Here is a 23,707-nt window from a genome sequence, read left to right as displayed (position 1 = left end):
TTTACTATAACCACCCTATTTCAAACTGAGGTAAATAATACGTCTACATATTTTCATGGGATCCTCTTTTTCCCTGGTAAAATAACTGCACATGTCAATTATCTCAGCCTCCCTCTAAATCACGTAGTTGACCAGAACAAAGCTGGAAAACCCTAAACACAATGCAGTGTAACACGGAGTAGCATAACTTGGCATAATCAAGAGAAGCCAACTCCCTAGTAGCAGACACATTTCTGCAAAGACAAAATGCTAATTCATTCAGTCACAATTGAACAGAAACATACACTTTGAGAGTCACTCAGGCCAGTATCTCATAAATGACTATTTGCACCGTTCATGTCAGTTTTTCCCCACAGATTTAAAAGACCTCAGGCAGCTGTGGCTGGTGTGGCTCAATGGGTTGAGCACTAGCCTGTGAACCAAGAGTCAATTCCCAGTCAGGGAACATGCCTGGGTTTTGGCCAGGTCCCCAGTAGGGGGCGAGCAAGAGGCAACCACACATTGATGTTTCTCTCCCTCTTCTTCTCCCTCTCTTCCTGTCTCTAAAAATAAATCAATAAAATTTTTTTTTAAAGAGCTCAGGCAGTCTCAATCCCAACATAACTTTATGATTCTAATAAATTGCTACATGTTTTCCCTAAAAAAATACATGCTCTAGGAGGCCCATCACTCACTTCTACTAGATCTAACTCTAGGAGACATTTCGTCAGTTGAAGGAGTGTGATCTAGAGAAGCAACAAGATGCTGCAGACCAGCAGGGCTCGGGACAGCAGTTTTATGGGTCACCACTAGCTTTACAGCCCAGAGCAAGTTCCTCAGCCCAAACCTCAGTTTCCCTAATGAAACAGGTATATCTTTTACCTTATAGCATTGTTATCGGAATAAGAAACAATACATATATTGCCGCCAACACCCTACTTGAATTACAAGTGAGTACTTAATAATTAATACCTTTTATGAATTAAAAAGCACACATGAATTAGCTATCACTGCTCTTACTCCAACCATGAGATTTTTCATTTTTTAATAAAAGTTATAAAACTCCCCTTTAAAAATTTATCTAATAATTAATTTTGTAATTGTTAAAGACAGATACAAGTGGGTTCATTATAATTTGTCTTTTGTGCATGTACAGAATCCACTTTAGAGAAGTCGGTTCCTTCCGTTGTTACTGCTTCAATCATTTTAGTTATTACCAATGATCCTTCAATCATGTTAAGGCTATACCCTCCCCCTAACCAAAAATAACAAAGTTCCCAAGAGTTAACAAACGGTTTGGATGGCATGGCTAGCTGAAGCCACAGACATTAAAGCTGAATAATACATTTCACCAGTAATTATTTTATGCTAAATATGTCTTAGAAGAAACCATCACTCTGATGTATAACTTGCAGGCCCATCTCCACCATCTAACCTGTCAAAGGTGGATTATTCTTGTCACTCAATGTGGCAAACATTTATTGGCCTTCTCTGGGTAAAGCATTGTGCCAGGGCATTAGAATATAGAAAAATGAGTAAGCCAGGGATGCCCGTCCACCAGATGCTCCTGATGGAGCGGGACCTATAACTGTATCCCTTCCAAAATCTTACTCTTATGCCATCCAGCCTCACACTATCATCTTCCTCTCTAGGTCATTTCCTCCGCTGCCTGGTGCTCAGTTCCCTGGCCCCGGCTTTGTCATACTTGCCTGGCAAACTTGCCTGGTCTGCTCACTCCACTTTGGCCATGCTACCTTCTTAGCCATTTCTTGAAAACCTCAAGTACTCTCCTGCCTTTGTACTTCCCTGCTTCTTGGCCCGGAAGAGTCTTCCCCCACAGACACAGTTTGTTCCTTTACATCTTTCAGGTGTCTGCTCAAATGATTCTCTTCTATACAGTTACCATAGAAAACCAGGCAATCACCTCCCGGATACTCCTTTTCACTGCTTTGTTTTACTCCACTATATTTATTACCATTTAACATATCCCGATTTAACGATTCTAATATGTACTTTTTCTTCACATTATAAGATGAACTCTGACTTCAGAAATGTGAAAACAATACAGTCCTACAATATTTGACCACCAGGTGGCAGTCAGCGACTGTCTCCACACACACAAACCTTAAAAGTGGGGGTTGTTAATATCAACTCTTCTAAGTTAGGCTCGGTGTTGGCACTAAGTGTGCTGAGTTCAACTGTCATTTAAAATACTTTCATTGATTGAGATTTAAACAAAAGTCCTGTGTATAATATCTATCGAAAATTTAAATTCAATATTAAAGAAATAACAAAGTGCTCACAAGTAACCAGAACTCTCACAGACTGCTAGTGAGAGTGTAAAGGAAACAATATATTTGGAAAGCTGTTTGGAAATGCGCACTAAAACTGGTCCCATGCATTTTCCAAGCCAAGTACACTCCTACATATATACCCAACAGAAAGGCATTCGTACATCCAACCAAAAGATATATACAATAAAGTTCATAGCAACACTACTCATCTCCGCTCAAAACGAGAAACTAACCATCCATCAGCAGAAGACGGCCCATTCTGACACATTTGCAAAATGGAATACTACAGAACAAACTAAAAATACATCCTAACAATAATAATGGTGACTCTTCAAATAGAAAGTTCAGATACAGAAGCCAGACACAACAGAGTGCACACTGTAGGGTCTCATTTCCACAAAGCTCAGAAACAGGTGAGATTAACTTACGACGTTAAAAGTCAAGAGACTGAAGAGGGAATGAGGGGGCTTCTAGGGCAGTGAAAATCTGCTTCTTCATGTAGACACTAGTTGATACATGGGTGTATTCAATTTGAAAATAATGACCAAGATGAATACTTAAGATCTGTAAGCTCATCTGTATATTAAAAGTCAATAGAAAGATGATGTCTTTACGGAGGCAGGAAGGCACAGAAACAGAGCAACGTGTCATGAACCTGGTATTAGAGAAGCAAATATCTGTCAATGAAGAAACAACCTCATCCACCTTCCTTACAGGACTTAAGAAAATTCCCACAAATTAAGGAAGCAGATTTATATTTTATCACTGAAGTACATACAAAAGATTCCCTATCACAGGTCAAGCAATGAACCTGAAGGGAGAAAAAACTGATAAGTAAATAAATACTCCCTTGAAATGGGTGAAACGAATCTCAATAAAATGTTCCTAAGATTGAATCACAATTCACACAGGACTACTGCCAAGGCCCTGTGTTTCAGTCTAAACATAAGTGTTCATTTTCTCTTAGTGAACGTAAGATACTGGTGAGTCTTACAACTGACAAGTCGGATTAGGAGATGGAGACACGCACACACGCACACACACACACACACACACACACAAGCACAAGCTCAGTACGACACAATGCCCACGGAGGATGCGAGGCTGAAGCACACCAAGCCCCTGCCTTCACGGGGTTTATCCTGCACATTAAAGGGCCTACAGCGCCTCATGAGCAGCTGTTATACTGACTTAGAACGGTACCAGCAGTGTAAGTACAAAGTGCATATTTCTTTAAAGCACACACAAAAAGAAATCTCTTCCTGCTACATTACAGACTGTAAGAAAGCTTTTCAGAAGCCTCTAGAACTGCACTGTCCAATACTATATCCATTAGCCACTGTGGCTATTTAAAGTAAAATTAAGTAAAACTAAAAATTCAGTTCCCCAGTAACAGTTAACAACCACACTTCAAGTGCTCAACAGCCTCGTGCAGCCAGTGGCAGATGTACCTGACAGTGACAGAGCACTGCCATCAGCGCTCAAAGGTGATTGGACAGCACCGGTTTGGAGTGCTCAGGAGCGAGGGGCACAGGATAGGAACACAGGACAGTTTATCTGACCTGTAGGAAAAACACCCTTTTTAATCTTGTGTCCATTTTTCTATGTTACCCTTGACATCAGAATGGCAAAACTGGGGGGTGGGGAGGAGAGGGTAGAGGTGTAAGAGAGTATGGGGGGCAGAAATGGAGATGGAAAAATATAATGTAAAAAACAAGCCCTGGCTGGTGTGGCTCAGTGGACTGAATGCTGGCTTATGAACCAAAGGGTCACCAGTTCGATTCCCAGTCTAGCACACATGCCTGGGTTGTGGGCCAGGTCCCAAAGTAGGGGGCATGCAAGAGGCAACCACACATTGATGTTTCTCTCCCTCTCTTTCTCCCTCCCTTCCCCTCTCTAAAAATAAATAAATAAAAACTTTTTAAAATAGATAAATAAAATTTTAAAGCTGTCCTGGTTGAGGTGGCTCAGTGGACTGAGCACTGGCCTGTGAACCAAAAGCCGTTGGTCCCACTCCCAGTCAGGGCCAGGGTTGTGGGCCAGGTCCCCAGTCGGCAGCACCCAAGAGACAACCGACCAATGTTTCTCTCTCACATCAATGTTTCTCTCCCTCTCTTTCTCCCTCCTTTTCCCTCTCTATCAATCAATCAATCAATCAATCAATCCTTTTTAAAACTTAAAAAAAAAAAGAATGGCAAAACCAGGCCACTCTAGTCTACGGACCAAGCTCAGAATACAAACCTAGGGAAAATAGTCAAATCCTTCAAGTTACATGAGTGAAAAAGGATTATTCACAAGCTCGGAGCCCATCTTCCTTCACCCAAGTAAAAATTTACTGAAAGCAAAATAAAGTATTACTTCGTCTAATCCTTTAGTAGCTAAGTAGAAGTCAGTCAATAAAATATTTGTGGACGAATCTATTGATTAAGAAACATTTGCTGAGCACCTTCAATGTGCCAAGCACAGTGGTAACCAGGAGGAATAAAATCATCTAAATCACTAATTCCATTCAGCATATATCAAAGTAGTTTACAAATTAAACTCCTAAGCAGGGAAAAAATATCAACAAATTCTGCTCATCTGTGGTTCTTCAGAGACAGTGAGAAGGGAGGTGACCCTGTGACATCCCCAGCACATTCCCTGGGGAGTTGCTGACTCCTGTGATGCTAATCTGAACCAGTCGCAATGATTTAGTAAAAAGCTAAGACTCCTTTCAAAAAGAAAAGAAAGGAATTGAAGTTTATCAAACTTATATTAAGGTGTAAAAGTACAACAATCCTTGCCCAAAATATCATAATCTTAAAGGATGCCCCTAAAAGGAGGTATCAATGAACCGACATTTCACAAACAGCTCCCCAACAGAATGCAGTGGGAGCCAGGGAGACAGAAAGATACTTTGGCCGCCTCCAACCTCCGCTGCTTTGGAGAGGAGATGCTCGTGGACAAGTACACTGCAGGCAAGCGTTGTTCAGTGATCTATATAGACACTCAGGAAACAACCACTGTGGAAACTGTAAGTTCAAAGGACCTTGGGAGTCTTTCTGTCCAACCCTCTTGCTCATCTGGAATCCAGTTTACAAAACACTATTCAGCCTAAGTACACCAGGGATGAAGATGCCACAATTCACAGACAGGTCAGAAGCAATCAGAGAGGAGTCAGAAGGAGCTGAGGATAGGAGTGAACATTCAGAGGGAGGATGCCCAGAAATATGCATTTGGAAGTCAACTGAATATCGAGTAAATACAATACTAATAATGCAGAACCGCACACTAAGGCACCACCGTAGCACAGGGTTCATTATGATACAAATCCAGAGAAAATGCAATGAGATGTAAAACCATCTCCAACTGGAGTTTTGACTACGGAAAGGGGAGTAGAAAAATCCACGGGACATCTACTCTTTCTGCTCCATTCCCCGGCTCTCACTTGTCTATGGGCCATTTCTACTTCCACCTAAACCAGAAGAAAAAAAATTTAATATTTACTCAGTAGCAACTATGCATCAGACATGGTGCTAGTTATTCACTCATGAATCATGTAATGTATGAGGAGCTTTACTGGTGATTGGAGCTTCTCAGAGATGGACTTTAGGAAGCTGGTTGGCCTAGGATCCCAATCTGTTACGATATCTTAGATACTTGGAAGACTGCTTGATGAAGAGGAGAGAGAAGTAGAAACCTTAAGCCGGAAGGTCTGGGAACCGAGGTTCCCAGTTGGCCCTGGTCTTGCAGTTGTACAACTGCAAAAGTTGTTGGCCCTCTCCGTATGTCAGTTTCTTAAGACCTCCCCCATCTACATGTTTTCCTAAGGATCAAAATGGGATAACATATTGAAAGGCTTCTGCAAATACAACACATCACTGATAGCCACCTATTCGTCTAACAAATACTCACTGAGCATCCACACTACTCTACACCTCAGGACTGCACAGGTGAACACGGCTGCCAAGGTCCCTGCTCTCACGGGTGCATGTTCTCACACGTGGGAGACAGAAAACAAACACCAACAAATATGTGAATGAGAGTGTCCAACAGTGATGAACGCTCTAAAGAAAATGAAACAGGTGATGGGAAAAACAGTGAGTAGGTGGAAGAGAATTACTTCAGATGAACAGTCAGAGAAGGCCTCGCTGGGGTGACAAGCTGAGACCTCAAAGAACTCTTCAGCCACATGAACAGCTGGAAAAACAAGCTGTTCCCCCAGAGCATAAGGACCAAGATAAGCACGGCATGTTCAACGCACTAAAAAAACTGAGGTGCGCCTAGGATACAGTGAGTGAGAAGAAGTATTAGAAGGTGAGGTTTAAAAATGTGGACAGTAGCCAATTCCAGTATGGTCTTGGACCATTAAAGGGCTATTAACATTACCATAAAGCTCTTCTTTTTATCAATATGGCCCAATAAATTAAGCAATTTATGCAAATATCAAGTGAAGAGAGAATCAAAAATTAGGAAATTTGGAAATTAGGACAATTCCAAATTTCCAACTGAGCAATGGCATTGCCATAAACAAGTGGGAGGATCTTAGACAATGGCCCTAGACACAGAATTTTTAAGAACTACTGTATCTAAATGAAGATTTATTACAATGTCGGTAAGTCAAAAATCTCTACAGTAAATAGAAGTGATAGAATTATAAAATTTGAGTTGAAAAAAAACACCAAAGTTTTTAAAAGAAAAAAATACCAGTTCATTTAGCAACTATTTTTCAAGTGCCTACTATGTGCCAGGCAAGCTCTAACCACTAGAGATACAGCGAAGCACAAATCGATGAAGACTTAAGCATAATTGAGCAGAAGATTTGACTGTAGGAGGATCACAATACCAGAACTGAACTTGACCTTGTTTTATGTCTCAGCATTTTCTGAAACAGAAATTGTAGGCTTGGACATATGTACCTGTCAGAAGTCAAACTTACCAAGGAATTCTTAATCACTTCACTTCTATAAAATTCTGGAAAAAAGAAAAAAAAAACAATAAGTGATATGGAAGAAAATAAGCTCATTAACTCTCAGTCTGGTAAATCATTCAACATATCTCAGTATAACACTTAAAACATTTTCAAGGTATCGATTCTCTCTATATCTTTATCTGTAAAAAATAAAATAAAATAGAAATAAAGATAAAATAAAAGTGTTATAAAGGGAAAAACATTAGTAAAGAAAAGTCAAACCCAACTAAGATTTAAGTTAGTGGTTTTTACTGTACTCATTCTATTTCCCTAGATTCCAACCTGAGTCCTTAACACTAAGACTTTCTTCTCCCTTGCCTGTTGCCATTCTCTCCAACTGATTCCACACCCTCTGTTTTCTCAAACGTCTGTTATGATTACGCACTGTCGTATTGTGAATGATTACTGATCTAGCAGCCAAATAACCTACCTAACATCTAGGTAGGTTATAACACACCTAACCTAACATCTAGTTCCACCTACCATTAATAATATGCTGTCCCTTTAATTTCCTTTGGACCATTTTTCATCAGACAACTTAGAGAATTAGACCAATAACCAAAGGTCCTCTGTAAGTATTAAAATGTAATGATTCTACAAACCTTTGAGTATGCTGTACATGTTACAAAACCAGAAGACAGTCAAAAGAGCGAAATGCGACAGAGGTTCAGGTAGAGGTTCCGGCCACCCTCCCAAACCCCCCGTTGACCCTGCCAAAGTCACCTCCCCAAGGCTCTGTCTCTGCAGAGCTTCCAAAGACCTTCGTACCCTGAGGTTGCTAAAGGGGACTGTTCCTCAAGTGTGATGTACATTCCGCTGGCACTTGGGGTGACTGTAGATGATATGTGGACAGCTACTGTTTCTAACATCCTGAAACTTCCAACTCACGTACTGAACCCCTCACTGTAAGCTCCACAAAGGAGTCATGTTTATTTCTGTACAGCCGCTGTCTCCTCAGCCCGTGAAACTGTTCCCGGCACAGGGTAGACAGCACTTTTGTGAATCAGCAATTTCACACATTACTCTTTGACATAAGTTTAAAAATAATGAACTTTAAAAAATAGATTAAGCCTGCAACAGTACAGGTAAAACTCAAATGTGGTGCAAACTGTCGAGGCGTCCCACTAACAACAACTGCAGCTTGGGAACCGGCATGCGGCAAGCACAGAGCACACTTGGACGTGAGGCTCTCACCCAACCTCTTTCGGCGAAAGCACTTCCTGACACACACAGCGTCCACATTTCTCTACGCTGGCCTTCCTTCTAAAGAAGAGATGGGATAATTCTGTTTTGTGGAGAGATAGTCACAATGTACTAAGTGAAAAAAAAATAGGTCCTAAGAATTTACTACAGGATCCAAATTTTTATAATTATATTAACAATGTTTATCTTAGATGGTAAAAGTTGTTTACTTTTAGTTTTTGCTTAGAAAATTTTCTAATTTTTCTATCTTGAACAATTATTTGAAGTAAAGAAAGGGATAATTATTTTTAAAAAGAATCTCCTACTGCCCTGGCCAGGTGGCTCAGTTGGTTGGAGCATCATCCCATACACCAAAAGACTGTGGGGTTCAACCCCCGGAAATGGTACATACCTAGGTTGGGGGTTCGATCCCTGGTAGGGGGCTCACATGGGAGGCAACCAATCAACATATCTCTCTCATATCAATGTTTTTCTCTCTCTCTCTACCTTTCTTTGTCTCTGTCTGTCTGTCTGTCTATCTCTCTCCCCCTTCTTCTCTTCCTAAAATCAGTAAGTATATCCTCAGGTAAGAATAAAAAAATAAAGAAATAATCTCCTACTGATTAGTATTTAGGTTACTGCTATTTTTTAGGTATTTCAAGTACTGTTATAAATAATCTTTTAAAGAGATATATACTAAGACATTTAATTTTATAGGATAAACTTTTAGAAGTAAAATTGTAAGACAAAAAGAAAAACATAAATTTGATAAATATTGCCAAATTATTCTCGAAAACTACTGTACCAATTTATAATCCCATTTATGAAAACACCTGTGTCCACAAGAGTGGGCAATGATAAGTATTATTCTTTTCAATTTTTCCCCAAATGGCTAATTATTCCAACCATCAATTAACTATGGATACACATGTATGAGGTATTTGTATATATACATATATTCTAATTTATATACACCACACATATTTTTAGGAAAAAAAGACTAAAAAGCTGTTGTTTTTATAACAGAGTACTTTCTTTATAGTTTTACATTTTTGTATTATTTGAATTTGTTACAATATGCATTACTTTTAAAATCAGTGGTAAACAAATTAAGATACTCTTTTTTCTCTGAGAGAATTCCTCAGCTTAATCTGCAAAGTTAAATTAAACTACTAAATGTTGGGAACTGCTCTGCCTGGTTTCAGAAGCTGTAACCCCCCATGGCTCAGGCTGAGTGAGAGACCTGGGGACCATAAGCCACTAGGGAAACAAAGCCTATCTTCCTGGCAGGGGCACCGCTTCTCCTTTTTCTTCACCCTGCCTGGGCCCCAATGCTTGATCGGTTAGTCAATGTCGGGTAAGATTCCCCAAGGGGGAAATGACCTAAGACGGGAATGACCTAAGACAGTGACAATCACAGGAAGGCCCCAGGGAAGGACTCGAGGGGCTATGGAGAAAGGGGGTGATGGACCCTCACCCATGGGCTTTGACATGGCCTGAGTCCTCATTCTGTCTGTGAGAAGTCACCTAATTTCTTGGCTTTCTTACTTCCCCTGCCTGACTTAAGCCTGAAACAATGACAGAGGGTGGTGCTGCCCTGTGCTGGAAAGGGCAGGTTCCCCAGGGTGATCAGGCCTAAGAAAGAATATATAAAATCCTGTGAAACCTTTGTTTAGAATGCTCTCAAGCTCTCAATTAAATGATAAGGGTCCAAGCAGGAAGTGAGTTTGTTCCTCAAAATTTTATGGCTCTTTAGCTATTTGACCCTGACCCAGAATAGGCCCTTAGAGTTCTTTGTATGTTATCTACTATTCTATTGTTTGATCCTTACTGACTGACAATGATTAATGAGCTTTACCTGTATTCCTATGCAAAATGAACCCAATAAAAGCCCATTGAGGAAAAGGCTCTTGGCCCTTCTCTTTTAAGAAATTGGACACCTTTCCTCCCCAAGCAGATCATGTCTTGGTAGACTTACTCTCATCTGTGGCTGCCAGTGGGGGTGGGGACCCTGCAGGTGGAGCCCCCCTACAATTAAACAGTTCCTAAAATGAATAGCTCTAGCTCCTAGAAGATAAACAATATCATTATTTCTTTTAAAATGTTGCTGTTTTTGTAAATTAAACTAAGCAATTTTCCTTCTTCCTGAGACCCTCAAAATGGACATGCTAAATGGCTAATTTGAAGGCAGAGATGTCAACAATGTCACACAATTTGGAAAGAAATCACCGAGTCTAAGGTAATTTCTAACATGCTAACCATGGGCCTGCACTATCATTCTGTTATATCTAAAACACTGTCAATAAAATGAGCAGCATGGAGAAAAACCGAACAGTAGATTTAGAGTCACGAACTAGTCCCAGTCCCAAACTGACCACATATCAGCTGGACCCTGGACAAGTCAAGCTTTTGGGGCCAGTTTCTCTGCCTTTCAAAGGAGAGGGACACCTGAAAATTAACAGGGTTCTTGTGAGGCTCAAATGAAATAGTGGATTTTAAATGATTTTTTATTAATACAATCTATTAATTTTTATTAATTTAATTTGAGCAATAAAAGATGATCATCCGAGACCTATTTCTACATGAACGGAACCATCAGAACAAACATTTTCCCACCGATGCCCAGGCCCGAGAAGCAGGGCAATCAGAGGCTGCAGGACCTGGTTCCAGTGGCATGCTCTGGCTGTTAGGCAGCATTCCATTCACGTGACAAATGCCTTTTTAGTACCACAACGTCACTCGTAACAGAAGAAATACAACCCTAAACTACACTATAAAATTGTTTTCACCTATCAGATTGGCAATATTCTAAAGCTTGATGGTACAGCCAGCTGGTGAGGCTTCGGGGAAAAGACACAGCAAGTGGGAACGCAAATGGGGATAATTTTCTAGTATCTACCAAAACTGAATATGCACTCTCTTTATACTTCTGCTTCTTGGAATATACAAAATAACATGTTTATAAAGTATTCAACATAGTACTGTGTGTACAGCAAAAGACTGGAGTCATCTATAAACGTCTACCAATAGGAGACAGCCAAATAATTTAAGGCACATCTATTCAATGCAAAATTGTGCAGAAAATTAGGGAAGCTCTCTGTAAACCAATGTGAAAAAACATTTAGGACATGGAAAAACATTTTAAATGTGGAAAAACATTTAAGACATATTAAGTGAAAATTTCAAGGCACATTTATACAGTGTGGTACTGATTTTACTTGTATTTGTATAAAGAATCTCAGCAAAGATAAACAAGAAATGAGTAACAATGGTCAGAAGGGTGGGGTGGAAAACTAGGGAGAGAGAACAGGTGAGAGGAAGACTTCGATACAGACCTGTATGTGTACACACTCACGCATACATCTGAGAGCCATGAACTGCATGTTATATATACTCTGAACCATGAACTGCATTAGATATTCAAAAAATTAATGAAAAAATACATATATAAGAACTTAGTATGTGCCAAGCATTGATCCAACTACTGGAGACAGTTCAGTGAGAATCAAAGTGACCTACAAATTTCTGTCCTCGTGGAGTTTACATGCTAGCAGAGAGAGATATCCATTAACCAAATAATTAAACATACAGTATGTCAAATGATATTAAGTATTGTGGAGAAAAATACAGCACAAAAGACACGAGGAGAATAGCCCCAATTTTGAAAAGGGTTTAGTCAGTGATCAGCAGAGCTCCTCTCGGTACACAGAGTAAAGACTGGGAAGGGGGTGCAGGAGCCGTCGGCAGCCAGCAGGAGGAACGTGTGCCCGGGCCAGAGACACAGCAAGTGCAGAGTTCAACGGAAGCAAATGTGATATATTCGAGGAACAGCAAGAAGGTCAGTGTGGCTGGAACAGAGAACTAGAATAGAAGGAACTGAATTTGGAGAGGTCACAGAGGGTCAAATCACAAAAGGCCTTCTACAAAACCACAAGGATTTTGGTTTTTACTGAGTAAGATGGGAAGGCAGAGAAGGGTTTTAGGGAGAGGAATAACATGATCTCACTTCCATTTTAACAAGGCCTGGGTTGAGAACATACTGCGGGAAGTACACGAGGAGGCAGGCATGCTAGAAGCCTACTTCCACAATTCGGGCAAGAGACAATAGTTGTTCGAAGATAGTAAAGGGTGACTCAATTACGGACCTATTTTGATAGGTCCGTAATATTAAAGAGCCAAAAGTATTTGCCAAAGGACTGGATGAGGGATATAAAAGAGGACAATCCAGAATGATTCCAAGGTTTTGGGCCAAGGAAAGGATGGAGTTGTTATTTTCTGAGAGAAGGAAGAATGCAGGAGGTGATTCCGAGCTGGAACACCAGAAACTCCGTTTAAGTACCTACTAGACTCCAAATAGAGATGCAGACGACTGAATATAGGAGTATGAGTTCGGGGTGGGGGGCATCCAAGCTAAGAATATAAACGTGCTAGCTGTTAGCGATGAATGGTATTTAAAACTATGAGACTTGAATGAGATCACCAAATCAGATTATATAGAGTTTGTCTTCTGATGTATTCAAGATAGCTGGCTGACATTCCAGGAGAGGATAGGCACTCACATTTCATGCTGAGACAATAATTATGGCTTAAGAACAACACTGACTATAAAAATTCCAAGTTTAAGAGGAAACCAAGATTAAAACCTAGCTCCTCACCCATAACACAAGACTGTGTGCTATGGAGATGTGATAAGTAGTGTTGGCATCGAACTACCTAAAAGGCGACTAGTCTCCTAAGAGCACTAAAAGATGCCATTTTAAAAAAATCTCATATGTAACTTCTTAGGATCTGCTATGAATTCAGCTGACACAAAAGAATAACTTAAAATCAGCATGTCAGATACTCTTCCAATTAAAAAAAAACTTTCTTTCAAAACTAATAAATGATGCTGCTAAGCAGGTGGTACGTGTAGTTTTGTGAGAAGAGCCCACTGGCTTTCTACAACGTTCATCCTACACCAAGGGCCACGTAATAATCGTGAGATGAATGATTAGACCTGTGTTTGGCATCACAAGTCCAATAAGAGAAAGCGGTATTAACTTGGTTTAGTAAGGAAAGAGCTCCTTGGCTCCTACAGTAGATAAAAGTTACAGAACCCAGCACATGGGCCTGACAAAGCCTCCATGAACAGACTCCATTCATCCATGACATCTTCTGGACCTGAAGGAAGTTTCGGAAATCACCAGTCCCCTCATCTCAGAGATATACTAACTGAACGCCCTACCAGGCGGGTTGCCAGGCAGTGACAGACCACCACTGGACACTGGGCTTCCCTGTGGCCTATCACTAGCTGTTCCCTAATTGTGTTAATGATAACTTTATTGAGATAACCTCAGCAAACAGTCCACAATAATTTCTAAGATCAGGATTTGAGCTAGAGGACAAAATACAAAAACAAGAAAAACAAATCACTTTTCTCATATCTCTTAGGCAAGTTTTACATCATGGTCATCAACCAGTTCCGTGACAGCTCTTTTTAGAAACTACTATTACAATTGTTAACATTACAATTCTAATACCAACTGCTATCATTTACCAAATACCTAAGATGTGCTAAGTACTATGTTAATAACGATAATCAGAGATAATTAGTAGTAATTAGCATAGTAACTGGAGCAAGGACATAAAAGTTCTATGAAGATAACCAGGAATAGGTTATACAGAAACATATAAAAAATTTAAAGTACTCTGGCTCCGTCAGACATTGCTAATGATAAAAGCAATTAACAAGCAATAGATCAAATGTATTAAGATCTGCAAAAACGCTTATACCTTTGGGACACATAGTGACCAAACTGTTTATTATCCTTCTGGACAGACAGGAAGACACTTCTCAGGCCCCTTTTCATCTAAAAGGAACAACGCAGATTTATGGCTAACAGAATGTAATAGAATTGAGCTGGGCCTTTTCCATTAAAGATTTTAATCTCCCTCAACTAATCCCTTTCTTGCCAAGCCAGAGGCCCTGTGTTGATGGTGGCAGCGTTCCAAAATAGAAGGAGCCTGGATACCTGCGTCACGGCGAGGTGGGCAGCTGCCTGCCGGGACGGTCCCTGAGAAAGAACACCTGCACCCACCACAGAGTGAAAAATTTATGAGGTTAGGCCACTGAGGTCGGTGGTATTTGTTATACTAGCTAGCATTCATCTTTCAGATTGCAACAATTGTTTTAAGAATGCGCAATTGTCAGAATAAAAAACAAGAATAAAATAAAATTATATGACAATGGCAGATTTTAGAGTCCTTTTTCATCCTTAGAAATTATTTTAATGCTATTTACATTGGGGGAGGTTCTACTCTATATAATTAATTCCAGATTGAATTTTTAATGAGCATATGCTGATATTAAAATTGAAAAAAGAAAAAAGTTGTTAAAACAACTACTGCTTTAATAATGGTTTTTTAAAGTAATTAAAATCAAAAGATAAATGTCATTGAAATGTTTCATTTTTGCCACAGGACAAACTTCAAGTCCTTAGTAACTTTTATTAAAATGCATAATGCCACCTTCCATTAATATAAGAAGACCTTCAATAACATCATGCCAACTGGGATCACCGTATCTCAGTCAGTCCTCACAACAATCTGTCTTGCTGGCTTCATAAGACTCAGTATCTCCACTTTACAAATGGGAAGAGTGAGGTTCAAAAAGCCATGATCTTTGTCTAAAGTCACACGGCTAAATGGTAAACAGAACTAGTGCGGATACTTTCGATCCCAATCCAGTACCCCACTGCGTCCTCTCTTGTTCTACCTGACATAAGGTCAAATGACTATACCAAAGTGCCTTTCATCCAACAAGTAAGTATTCCAAAGATGCTTGTGGTTTTGAATCAAATATTCGTTCCACTTTTAGAACTGTCACTTGCGGAAGAATCAACATTTCAATACATAAGGTGAATTCAAATAAACCATGCCAATTCTTTTAGAAAATGACTCCATATATACAAGGAATTACAGATGTGAGAAGATATGACCCAGTTTTTTCATAATATTAAAGAAACCAACTACATTTTAAAGAGAAGCAAATTAGTACTGGATACTAGACTCATATAATCTATTTTAAATAATAGCTACTAGAATAAAGACATTAGTCAGTCATATTCATAATGAACTTATCAATGTAAAACTCAGTTAGCTGGAAGAAATATCCAAATGTCATGTTTCTTTTTTTTTTAATTTATAAAAAATTGTGCATTTATTCTTTTTTTTTAATAATTTTTTTATTTAATTCTTGTTCAAGTACAGCTTTCTGTCTTATATTCCCAACTCGTGTTTCTTTAATATCTGTAACCGCACAGGAAATATTGTCACAGCATGACAATTTAGCTTTTCGGTGAACAATAATAGCAAGGGGCACTTACGGCACAGAATAAAAATGAGAAGTAATGATCTGTGGGTAGCAAGTTCACAGAATCCCTTACCTTTGTGGACCTTTTCCGTGTTGCACAGGTGAAGTGTGAAGTAGGTATCAAGGAGTTGATGGCCATTTTTATTAATAATGTTCCGGGCAGCAATGTTCCGAAGATGTCTAAGACGACGCTAAAAACCACAAAAAGAAGGGTGTTCAGTTTTTTCCTCCCATAAAATTTTCTGAAAGTTACAATTCAAAAATAAAAGAGAGTGAGATGTCATTTATTGTTGAACCAGCAACTTTCACCCAGCCTCTTACTCATGTCTCAGCACCCGCTTTGTCAAATGGGAGTTATACCTGCCATGTTTTATGTACAAGGTGACAACATGTCACTTTCACGTTGTGAGCATGAAATGACAATAATATAAAATAGTTTTGAAAAGTATAAATGTTATCTAAGTGCTATCTCCCTGCAGAATAGCATTAGTATTTCCTAAGTAATAATTTGCTTTTTTTCCTTCAGAAGGATGCAGGTAGACATGCAGTTAATCTCACACCAACAGAAAGTCAGCAGCTATTATTGCATAGAGCTCTCACTTTGGCTAGCTCAGTCTAGATGCCAGACCACCCCTCTATCTGTACAACCATTAAAAGAGACCAAGATCAAAAAATAAAGCAATAACTCACTGGTTGCTCCATCTAGCCAAAAACCTGAAAGTGAGTTTCAATTCTCCCTTGACCAGCAGCCAGCCAATCTCTATTTCCTAATCTGGCTTCCTTCTCAACAATTTCTCGAACTAGGAGGCATGAATTCCTTGGAGTCCTAAGTGTGTCTGAAAGGCAAAAGCTCCTTAAGCAACAGTAGAAATCAACAAAAATGCAAGATAACTTAAGGGACAGCCAAGTCATCTCATATCACAAAGAAAAAATGCTAGCAATGCTGAAATCTGAGCACACAATTTTATTCCCAAACGCTGGTTCCCGGGGTCAAATAATCATTTCTAGAGACTTAAAAATAGAAGCAAAGTGTTCAGTTTTAAAATATGCTTAAAGCTCTCCCTGCGGGCTAAAAGACGGCCTATTTATTCTACTGAGGTAAATCCATCTTTAATTACACGCGCAGTTAACCAGAACAGCACAGCTCCATCTTTATATGTAGTCCTTTCTTCCGATCCAGAAATTAAGAATCTTTGAGAGATGGTTATTGTTCAATAATTTGTTTAACCCTCTAAGTAAAAAAGACCAAAATGTATTTACAGAGAAGTTCCTAGGGCTTCCTCTAAAAGACTCAGTTCCCACAATCTGGATTTCCATTCCACACCATGGATTACAGCAACAATCTCCTCTGACTATACATTTATCACAAGCCCTCAGTCAGGATTTTAAATTGACAGGAGCCACTAGTTGCCTATACACAATAATTACATTTATTTAGCTATAAGATTGCACTCTCGTCCTCTACTCAAAGACTTGCAAATATTACCCAAAGCCTCTAGCACAAAACACAAACTTCCCATTACTGCTCTCAAAGCTCCACGCAGTCCGACCTCCCCACATCCTGCCCTCACTTCTCACCAGACATCCCCGAGGGGTTTCCTAACCCCTCCATCACTCAGGACATCTTCAGGTTCCGTGCACCTTCCCTGCTGCATGCTTTTGCTAGAGAGAATCCAGAATATCATTCTCTTTAAAGAGATTGTTTCCACTTCAAAATTAAAGAGACAAGATTCCTTCTTCTTGATCTCTAACTGAAAGTAATTGCTCCTTCCTTATAGAGTAAGAACTTTGCTTCTGTCTCTACTGTAGCACTTATTTTCAGTCAGCCTTGTATTACAGGTAGTCGTTTACCACTGTTTACCCCATCAGTCTAGGAAGAAAAGACTGGATGACAGAGACCATTACCATCACTATACTGTTAGCACTGATGAAATGCTTACTGCGAGCCATGCGCTGTGCTGCACACTCTACAGATGTGATCTTATGTAATCCTCAGAACAGCCCTGTGAGGTTAGGGTTACTCATTATCATTATTCCTCTCTTTATCCCAACATTCTAAGTAACCAAATATAAACAAAGAAACAAAACAGCATTTGGGGAGAAGGATATCTCAAAAGGAAGGAAACAAGAAGAAAGCAAGGAGGCTAGTATGTATGTATAGATACAGCCTATATGTATGTATACCCATCAGATATAATTTGGTCTTCAGACTCTATTGTTACAGAGGGCAGAACATCCTTCAACTCAAGAGAATAATTTCATGACAAATACGGAACTGACTGTCTTACAAAGCAGTATGCAGAGCCTGACAGAGGCTCAATCTGTAATGGATGCAGATAGTGCTGAAGACATCTCCTGTATTCTGCAGAAATCAGCACAATCACCTCCAAGCCACTTTCCAACTCCAAGCTCTAGGATTCTAAAATCAGCAATGGAGTGTACCAACACTTATCTGGGTGGACGAGCAATCTATCATTTTTTCTACACTTCCCTCCACTGACATGGGTAAAATAGAACTGACCATCAGGGCATTTTATAAGGAAGGTTTACAAAACAATAAAATAAAAATACTCCACAAATTAGCCAACTGTACTTAAAGCACTGACCTTGAGTTGTATGACTTTCTGACTTCTCCCTTATTTATTTACTTCAAAAGTACTAGGGTATTATGATGATTAGTTAAAATACTAATTTAAATGCTAATTTAAATTGCTAATTTTAATTAAAGTTAAAATGCTAATTTTCTGTAAATCTAAAATTACGCCAAATTAAAAAGTTTATTTTTTAAAAGTCACTGCCTTTTTCAGTGTTAACAGGAGTGGCAGTGGAACAAAAAGACGGCCAATAAAACATTTCACAAGCATTACTTAAACAGAATTCTTCTCCTCCCCGCCCATTCACCTCTGTTCTTCAGTTTCCCACCTCCTTCCTTGTTCCCCTTCTCCCAAGATTTAATGCGATTAAAAAGCAACATGGGAGGGCTAAACCAGAAACTCAAGAATATAATTACCTATGGGGGTGAGAACAGGTTGGAGGGAACAGAGATAAAAGCAAGATTCCCCTGGTACTTGTTTATGTGGTTTTGACTTCAGTACCATCTGTTCCACATACTCAAAAAAAAAAGTTAAATAAGAGTTTAAATCAACCAAACCTAGTCCAATATAAAACAGCAATTCCAAAAATTACCACCAGTTGCAGAATATACCATCCACCTTTGCCCAAATGACCACCCTATGAAGGGAAGTAGTAAAGAAATCAAGGTGACCCAAAGGATTCTCTCTGGTTCTCAGTTCCCCTTAAGATCTAGACTCAAGCGAAGCAGCAGGTAATCACGTCTACCCAGAAACACAAGCAGTTCCAGAGATTCGCCTGCCTTCCCCAACCGTGCGGGAAGAGACTTCTTGTACTTATAGCTCTATCTCTAACATCCTGAGGAGTCCCCAGCAAATAGCTGGCAGGCAATAAATGTTTGACTGAATTCATAAATCTCCAGTGAGTTAGCCCAGTCAAGAAGGTCCTTGTATGACCTAGGCCTTGCAATGGTCCTGAGTGGCCTGGAACCCATAGCAAATTCTGACACCCACCCACCACACAGTGGGAGAAAACAGAGCACATCAAACCTAAAAATGGACCTAAAAACTAAAAGTGGGCTAAGGAAAACAGTATCAAGATAAAAAGAGAAGCAACTGTATGGGAAAACATATTTGCCAATGATACCTCAGACAAAGGTTTAATCTCCAAAATATACAAAGAACTCATTCGACTCCACTCAAAGAAGACAAGCAACCCAATCAAAAAATGGGCAGAGGACTTGAACAGACATTTCTCCAAGGAGGACATACAGAGGATCCAGAGACACATGAAAAGATGCTCGATATCACTAGCTATCAGAGAGATGCAAATTAAAACCACAATGAGATACCACTTAACACCAGTCAGATTGGCTATCATAAACAAAGAAACAAACAACAAGTGCTGGAGAGGTTGTGGGGAAAAGGGGACTCTAGTTCACTGTTGGTGGGATTGCAGACTGGTACAACCACTATGGAAAACAGTATGGAATTTTCTAAGAAAACTAAAAATGAACGTGCCTTTTGACCCAGCAATTCCACTCTTGGGAGTATATCCTAAGAACCCTGAAACACCAATCCAAAAGAACCTATGCACCCCGATGTTCATAGCAGCACAATTTACGATAGCCAAGAGTTGGAAGCAACCTAGATGCCCATCGGTAAATGACTGGATCAAAAAACTATGGTACATTTACACAATGGAATTCTATGCTGCAGAAAGGAAGAAGGAACTACTACCCTTTGCAACATCATGGATGGAACTGGAAAGCATTATGCTGAGCGAAATAAGCCAGGCGGTGAAAGACAAATATCATATGATCTCACCGTTAACAGGAATCTAAACAAACCAAACAAGCAAGCAAAATACGACCAATGACACTCAAATATGGAACAGGCTGACAGGGTCCAGAGGGGAGAGGGGAGAGAATCACAGGGGAAAAGGGAATGGACTCACATGAACAAGTATAAAGGACACATGGACAATAACTAAGGGTGGGGGGTGGAAAGGGGAGGGAGGCGGGGAGCATGGGGCGGGGGGCGGGCAGGGTTGGGAATATAAGACAGAAACCTGTACGTGACCAAGAATTAAATAAAAATTATATTTAAAATAAATAAATAAATAAATAAAAGTGGGATGAGGTCTCACACTGCTTCTGGACTACAACAAATCCTCAAGACTCACCTCCCCCAGGGTACGCAGTCTAGCTGGCAGTACCACATGGCCTGGTGGCACCACCTAGCACAGTACAATGCCTCAGACCTTGCCCAAGCAGAAGTAAATACAGAATTATCTCTTCAAATGGCCCATCTAAACATATATTTTTAAGATTTTATTTATTTATTTTTAGAGAGGGGAAGGAGGGAAGAAAGAAAGGGAAAGAAACATCAATGTGCAATTGCCTCTCACGCGCCCCACTACTGGGGACCCGGCTCACAACCCAGGCAGGTGCCCTGACTGGGAATCAAACCGGTGACCCCTTGACTCACAGGTCAGCACTCAATCCACTGAGCAACACTAGCTAGGGCCATCTAAAGATATTTAAAATCAAATGTTTTGGTGAGCTAAATTGGCTCAAATATCTCGGGAAAGTAAAAATATTGAGTAATTAAGTTACACAGACTTTGGGAATACTCTTTAAAATAACATTCCATGCGGTTTTCTCTACCAGTGATCTCTAAACTTTCTCCAGTGCTCCATGCTTTCAGTGATAAAATGATCTTGGCATTTCACTTGACAGCAATAGTTTCGGGAAGCCAAGTTGCGCACTAATAACACCCATCCCCAAATCTAAAAACTCAATAGACTTTAATTTTTAAGTAGGAATTAACCTAACTTTAAAATCTTTGAAACACTACTTATAAAATATTCTATACAGAGGTTAAAACATTCACAAACATAAAATTAAAACCTCCTGCACTGACTGATGTGGCTCAGTTGGTTGGGCATCATCCCGTGAAGAGACGGTTGTGGGCTCGATTCTGGTGGAGGCACGTGCCTGGGTGGTGGGTTCAATCCCTGGTCAGGGTGTGTAGGAGAGATGACCAATCAACGTTTCTCTCCCTCTCTTTCTCCCTTCCTTCCCTTCTCTCTAAAAAATAAAATCATACCAAAAAATACCCCATATTTTAAAGAAACCCTTCCTATTCACCTTTGGTTTGGAGGATTAAAGGATACACTTAAAACACAACACTGCTACCTGAAAAGTTAGAAGTGGGCAAAGGGCCAGTAGGACTCGAAATTCCTTAACTTTTTAACAGATCTTTCGGGAATAATTTCTCAGACAAGACTTAAGTGGTATGCATTGTAGACCTAAAACACTTGCTTCGGTTAAAAAAAAAATGTGAATTACTCATCAGTATGATTGTACACTAGTGCCTCTAAAGAACCTAAAATCGATGGTCGCTTTCCTTCAAAAAAATTCTTTAAATTTATTTTTAGAGAGGGGGGAAGGGAGAGAGAAAGAAAGGGTGAGAAACATCAATGTGAGAGAGAAACATCAATCGGTTGCCTCTTGAATGCACTCCAACTGGGAACAAACCTGCAACCCAGGAATGAACCCTGACCCAGAACGGAACCGGTGAAACTTCACTTCGCAGGATGAAACCCAACCAACAGAGCCACACTGGTCAGGACCCATGAATAACTCTTGACTTCCAAAAAACTTAACTACTCAAATACTAATAGCCTGCTGCTGACTACACAAAAAAGCCTTACCAATAACATAAAGAGTAAATTAACACATATTTTGAATAAGTATTGTACACTGTATTCTTACAAGAAAGCTAGAGAAAACAAAGTGTTAAGGAAACCATAAAGAGAAAGTACATTTACAGCACTGTACTGTACTTATCAATACCGTAAGTTTATGACATCTTTTACTATATAAATCATCGGTACCTACATCAATATGGTCTTATATGATACAAAACACTGCAGATGTTAAATATATTACACTAAACATTAAAAATGAAAAGGTAATGTGAAAAAGAATTTCACATTTATTTACAAATATATCAATTCATTCACTTGTAATGAGGAAGGAGGCAGCAATACGGTTACATTATAGCAGCCAAGTATAATCAATATGATTGTTTCACAGCAATAAAAAAAATCTCAAAAAAATTTTCCAATATAGTAATTGAAAAGAAAATCCACACATAAGTGGACCTGCACAATTCAAACCCATACTGGTCCAAGGTCAAGTGTACAATTACACATGTAATTACAGAGATGTACACCAAAACAAACATTCGACCTTGTGGCAGGCTGAGGTTTCCAAAGAATGCACCGATATTCCCCAGCCCACATGCTCTCTTACAATGTGATGTTGTCACTCCTCCGTTACAGAGTGGGGTGCATGTTCCCTCCCCCTTAAATTTGGGCAGGCCTGTAATTATGGTAGAAACGATGCTATGCAGCTTCTGAGGATAAATCCTAAAATCACCTAGTCCTCTCACAGGATGCTCTTCCTGGGAATTCAGTTACCCTCACCCTACTGTGAGGGTGCCAACCAGCCAGATGGAAAGGATTTTGTAGGTGTTCTCCACAGCCCTGGCTGAGATCCCCGCTACAGCCAGACATACGACCATTCCAGTCCCCTGCCTCTGAGCCACCAGAAATGACATCAACTAAAGCACAGAAAAGTTGTTTTCACCAGGCCCAAGACAAACCGAGTATCTGTCAGCAAAATAAATAATGATGTTGTTTTAAGCCACTGAATTTTTTGTTTGTTACTCAGCAACAGAAAATGAAGAGACCTGTTTGATGGAGGAGTCTACCTATTTTATCTGCGTCAGAGTACGGGAAACAAGGCTGGGAGAAATACAAAATGCTTAAATTCGAAGGGAGGGCAATTCAGCAATAACAATCAAACTTTAAATCGCATATAATATTTGACCAAGCAATTCCCCGAGTCACAAAAATGTGTGCAAATATGCTTATTCCAATATTGGGTATAAAAGCAAAAACTAAACAACCACTCTTAAATTGTGGTACACTCGTATAAGGGACAACTATATAACCATTAAAAAAACAAAGTGCCAATAAAAGTGCCGATACAGAACACAAAGAAAAGAACAAGAAATCTTAAATTTTCATGGGAAGGAAAACACTATACATCCTGAATGATACAGAACAAGAGTTGGCCAACTTGTTCCATAAAGGGTCAGAGTAAATACATTAACCTTTTCGGGGCACATCCTGTCTGCACATTCTTTGTTTTTGTTTGTTTGTTTACCATTAACAATGTAAAAACCTTTTTTAGCTCATCAATTGTTCCAAAAACCAGCGACTCTTGGCCAGTTTGCTAACCCCTAATGTAGATAATCACAGATTTCTGAGATAATTTTTTAAATTAAAGTAGCCTTTGGTTTGGAA

General features: G+C 39.6%; 1 protein-coding gene across 3 annotated transcripts in view; it reads right to left on the bottom strand.

Annotated features, from left to right (window-relative positions):
• UVRAG (UV radiation resistance associated) overlaps positions 1–23,707 on the bottom strand; it is a 287,802-nt gene that overhangs the window by 242,161 nt on the left and 21,934 nt on the right. For 2 of the 3 annotated variants that reach the window (XM_037038443.1, XM_037038440.1), the window contains exons 2-3: positions 15,831–15,948; positions 7,192–7,226 (exon numbers count right to left, since the gene is read on the bottom strand). In XM_037038443.1, the coding sequence (XP_036894338.1) occupies positions 7,192–7,226; positions 15,831–15,948 (153 nt within the window). The remainder of the gene's footprint in view (positions 1–7,191; positions 7,227–15,830; positions 15,949–23,707) is intronic. The other variant, XM_037038441.1, reaches the window with a different exon arrangement.

This window comes from Sturnira hondurensis, unplaced genomic scaffold, assembly GCF_014824575.4.
Source record: "Sturnira hondurensis isolate 20B ecotype Veracruz unplaced genomic scaffold, ASM1482457v3 Scaffold0024385, whole genome shotgun sequence".
NCBI classification, from domain to species: Eukaryota; Metazoa; Chordata; class Mammalia; order Chiroptera; family Phyllostomidae; genus Sturnira; species Sturnira hondurensis.
Note: the sequence above shows the minus strand (reverse complement) of the source record. Positions and strands in the feature narration are given on the sequence as shown.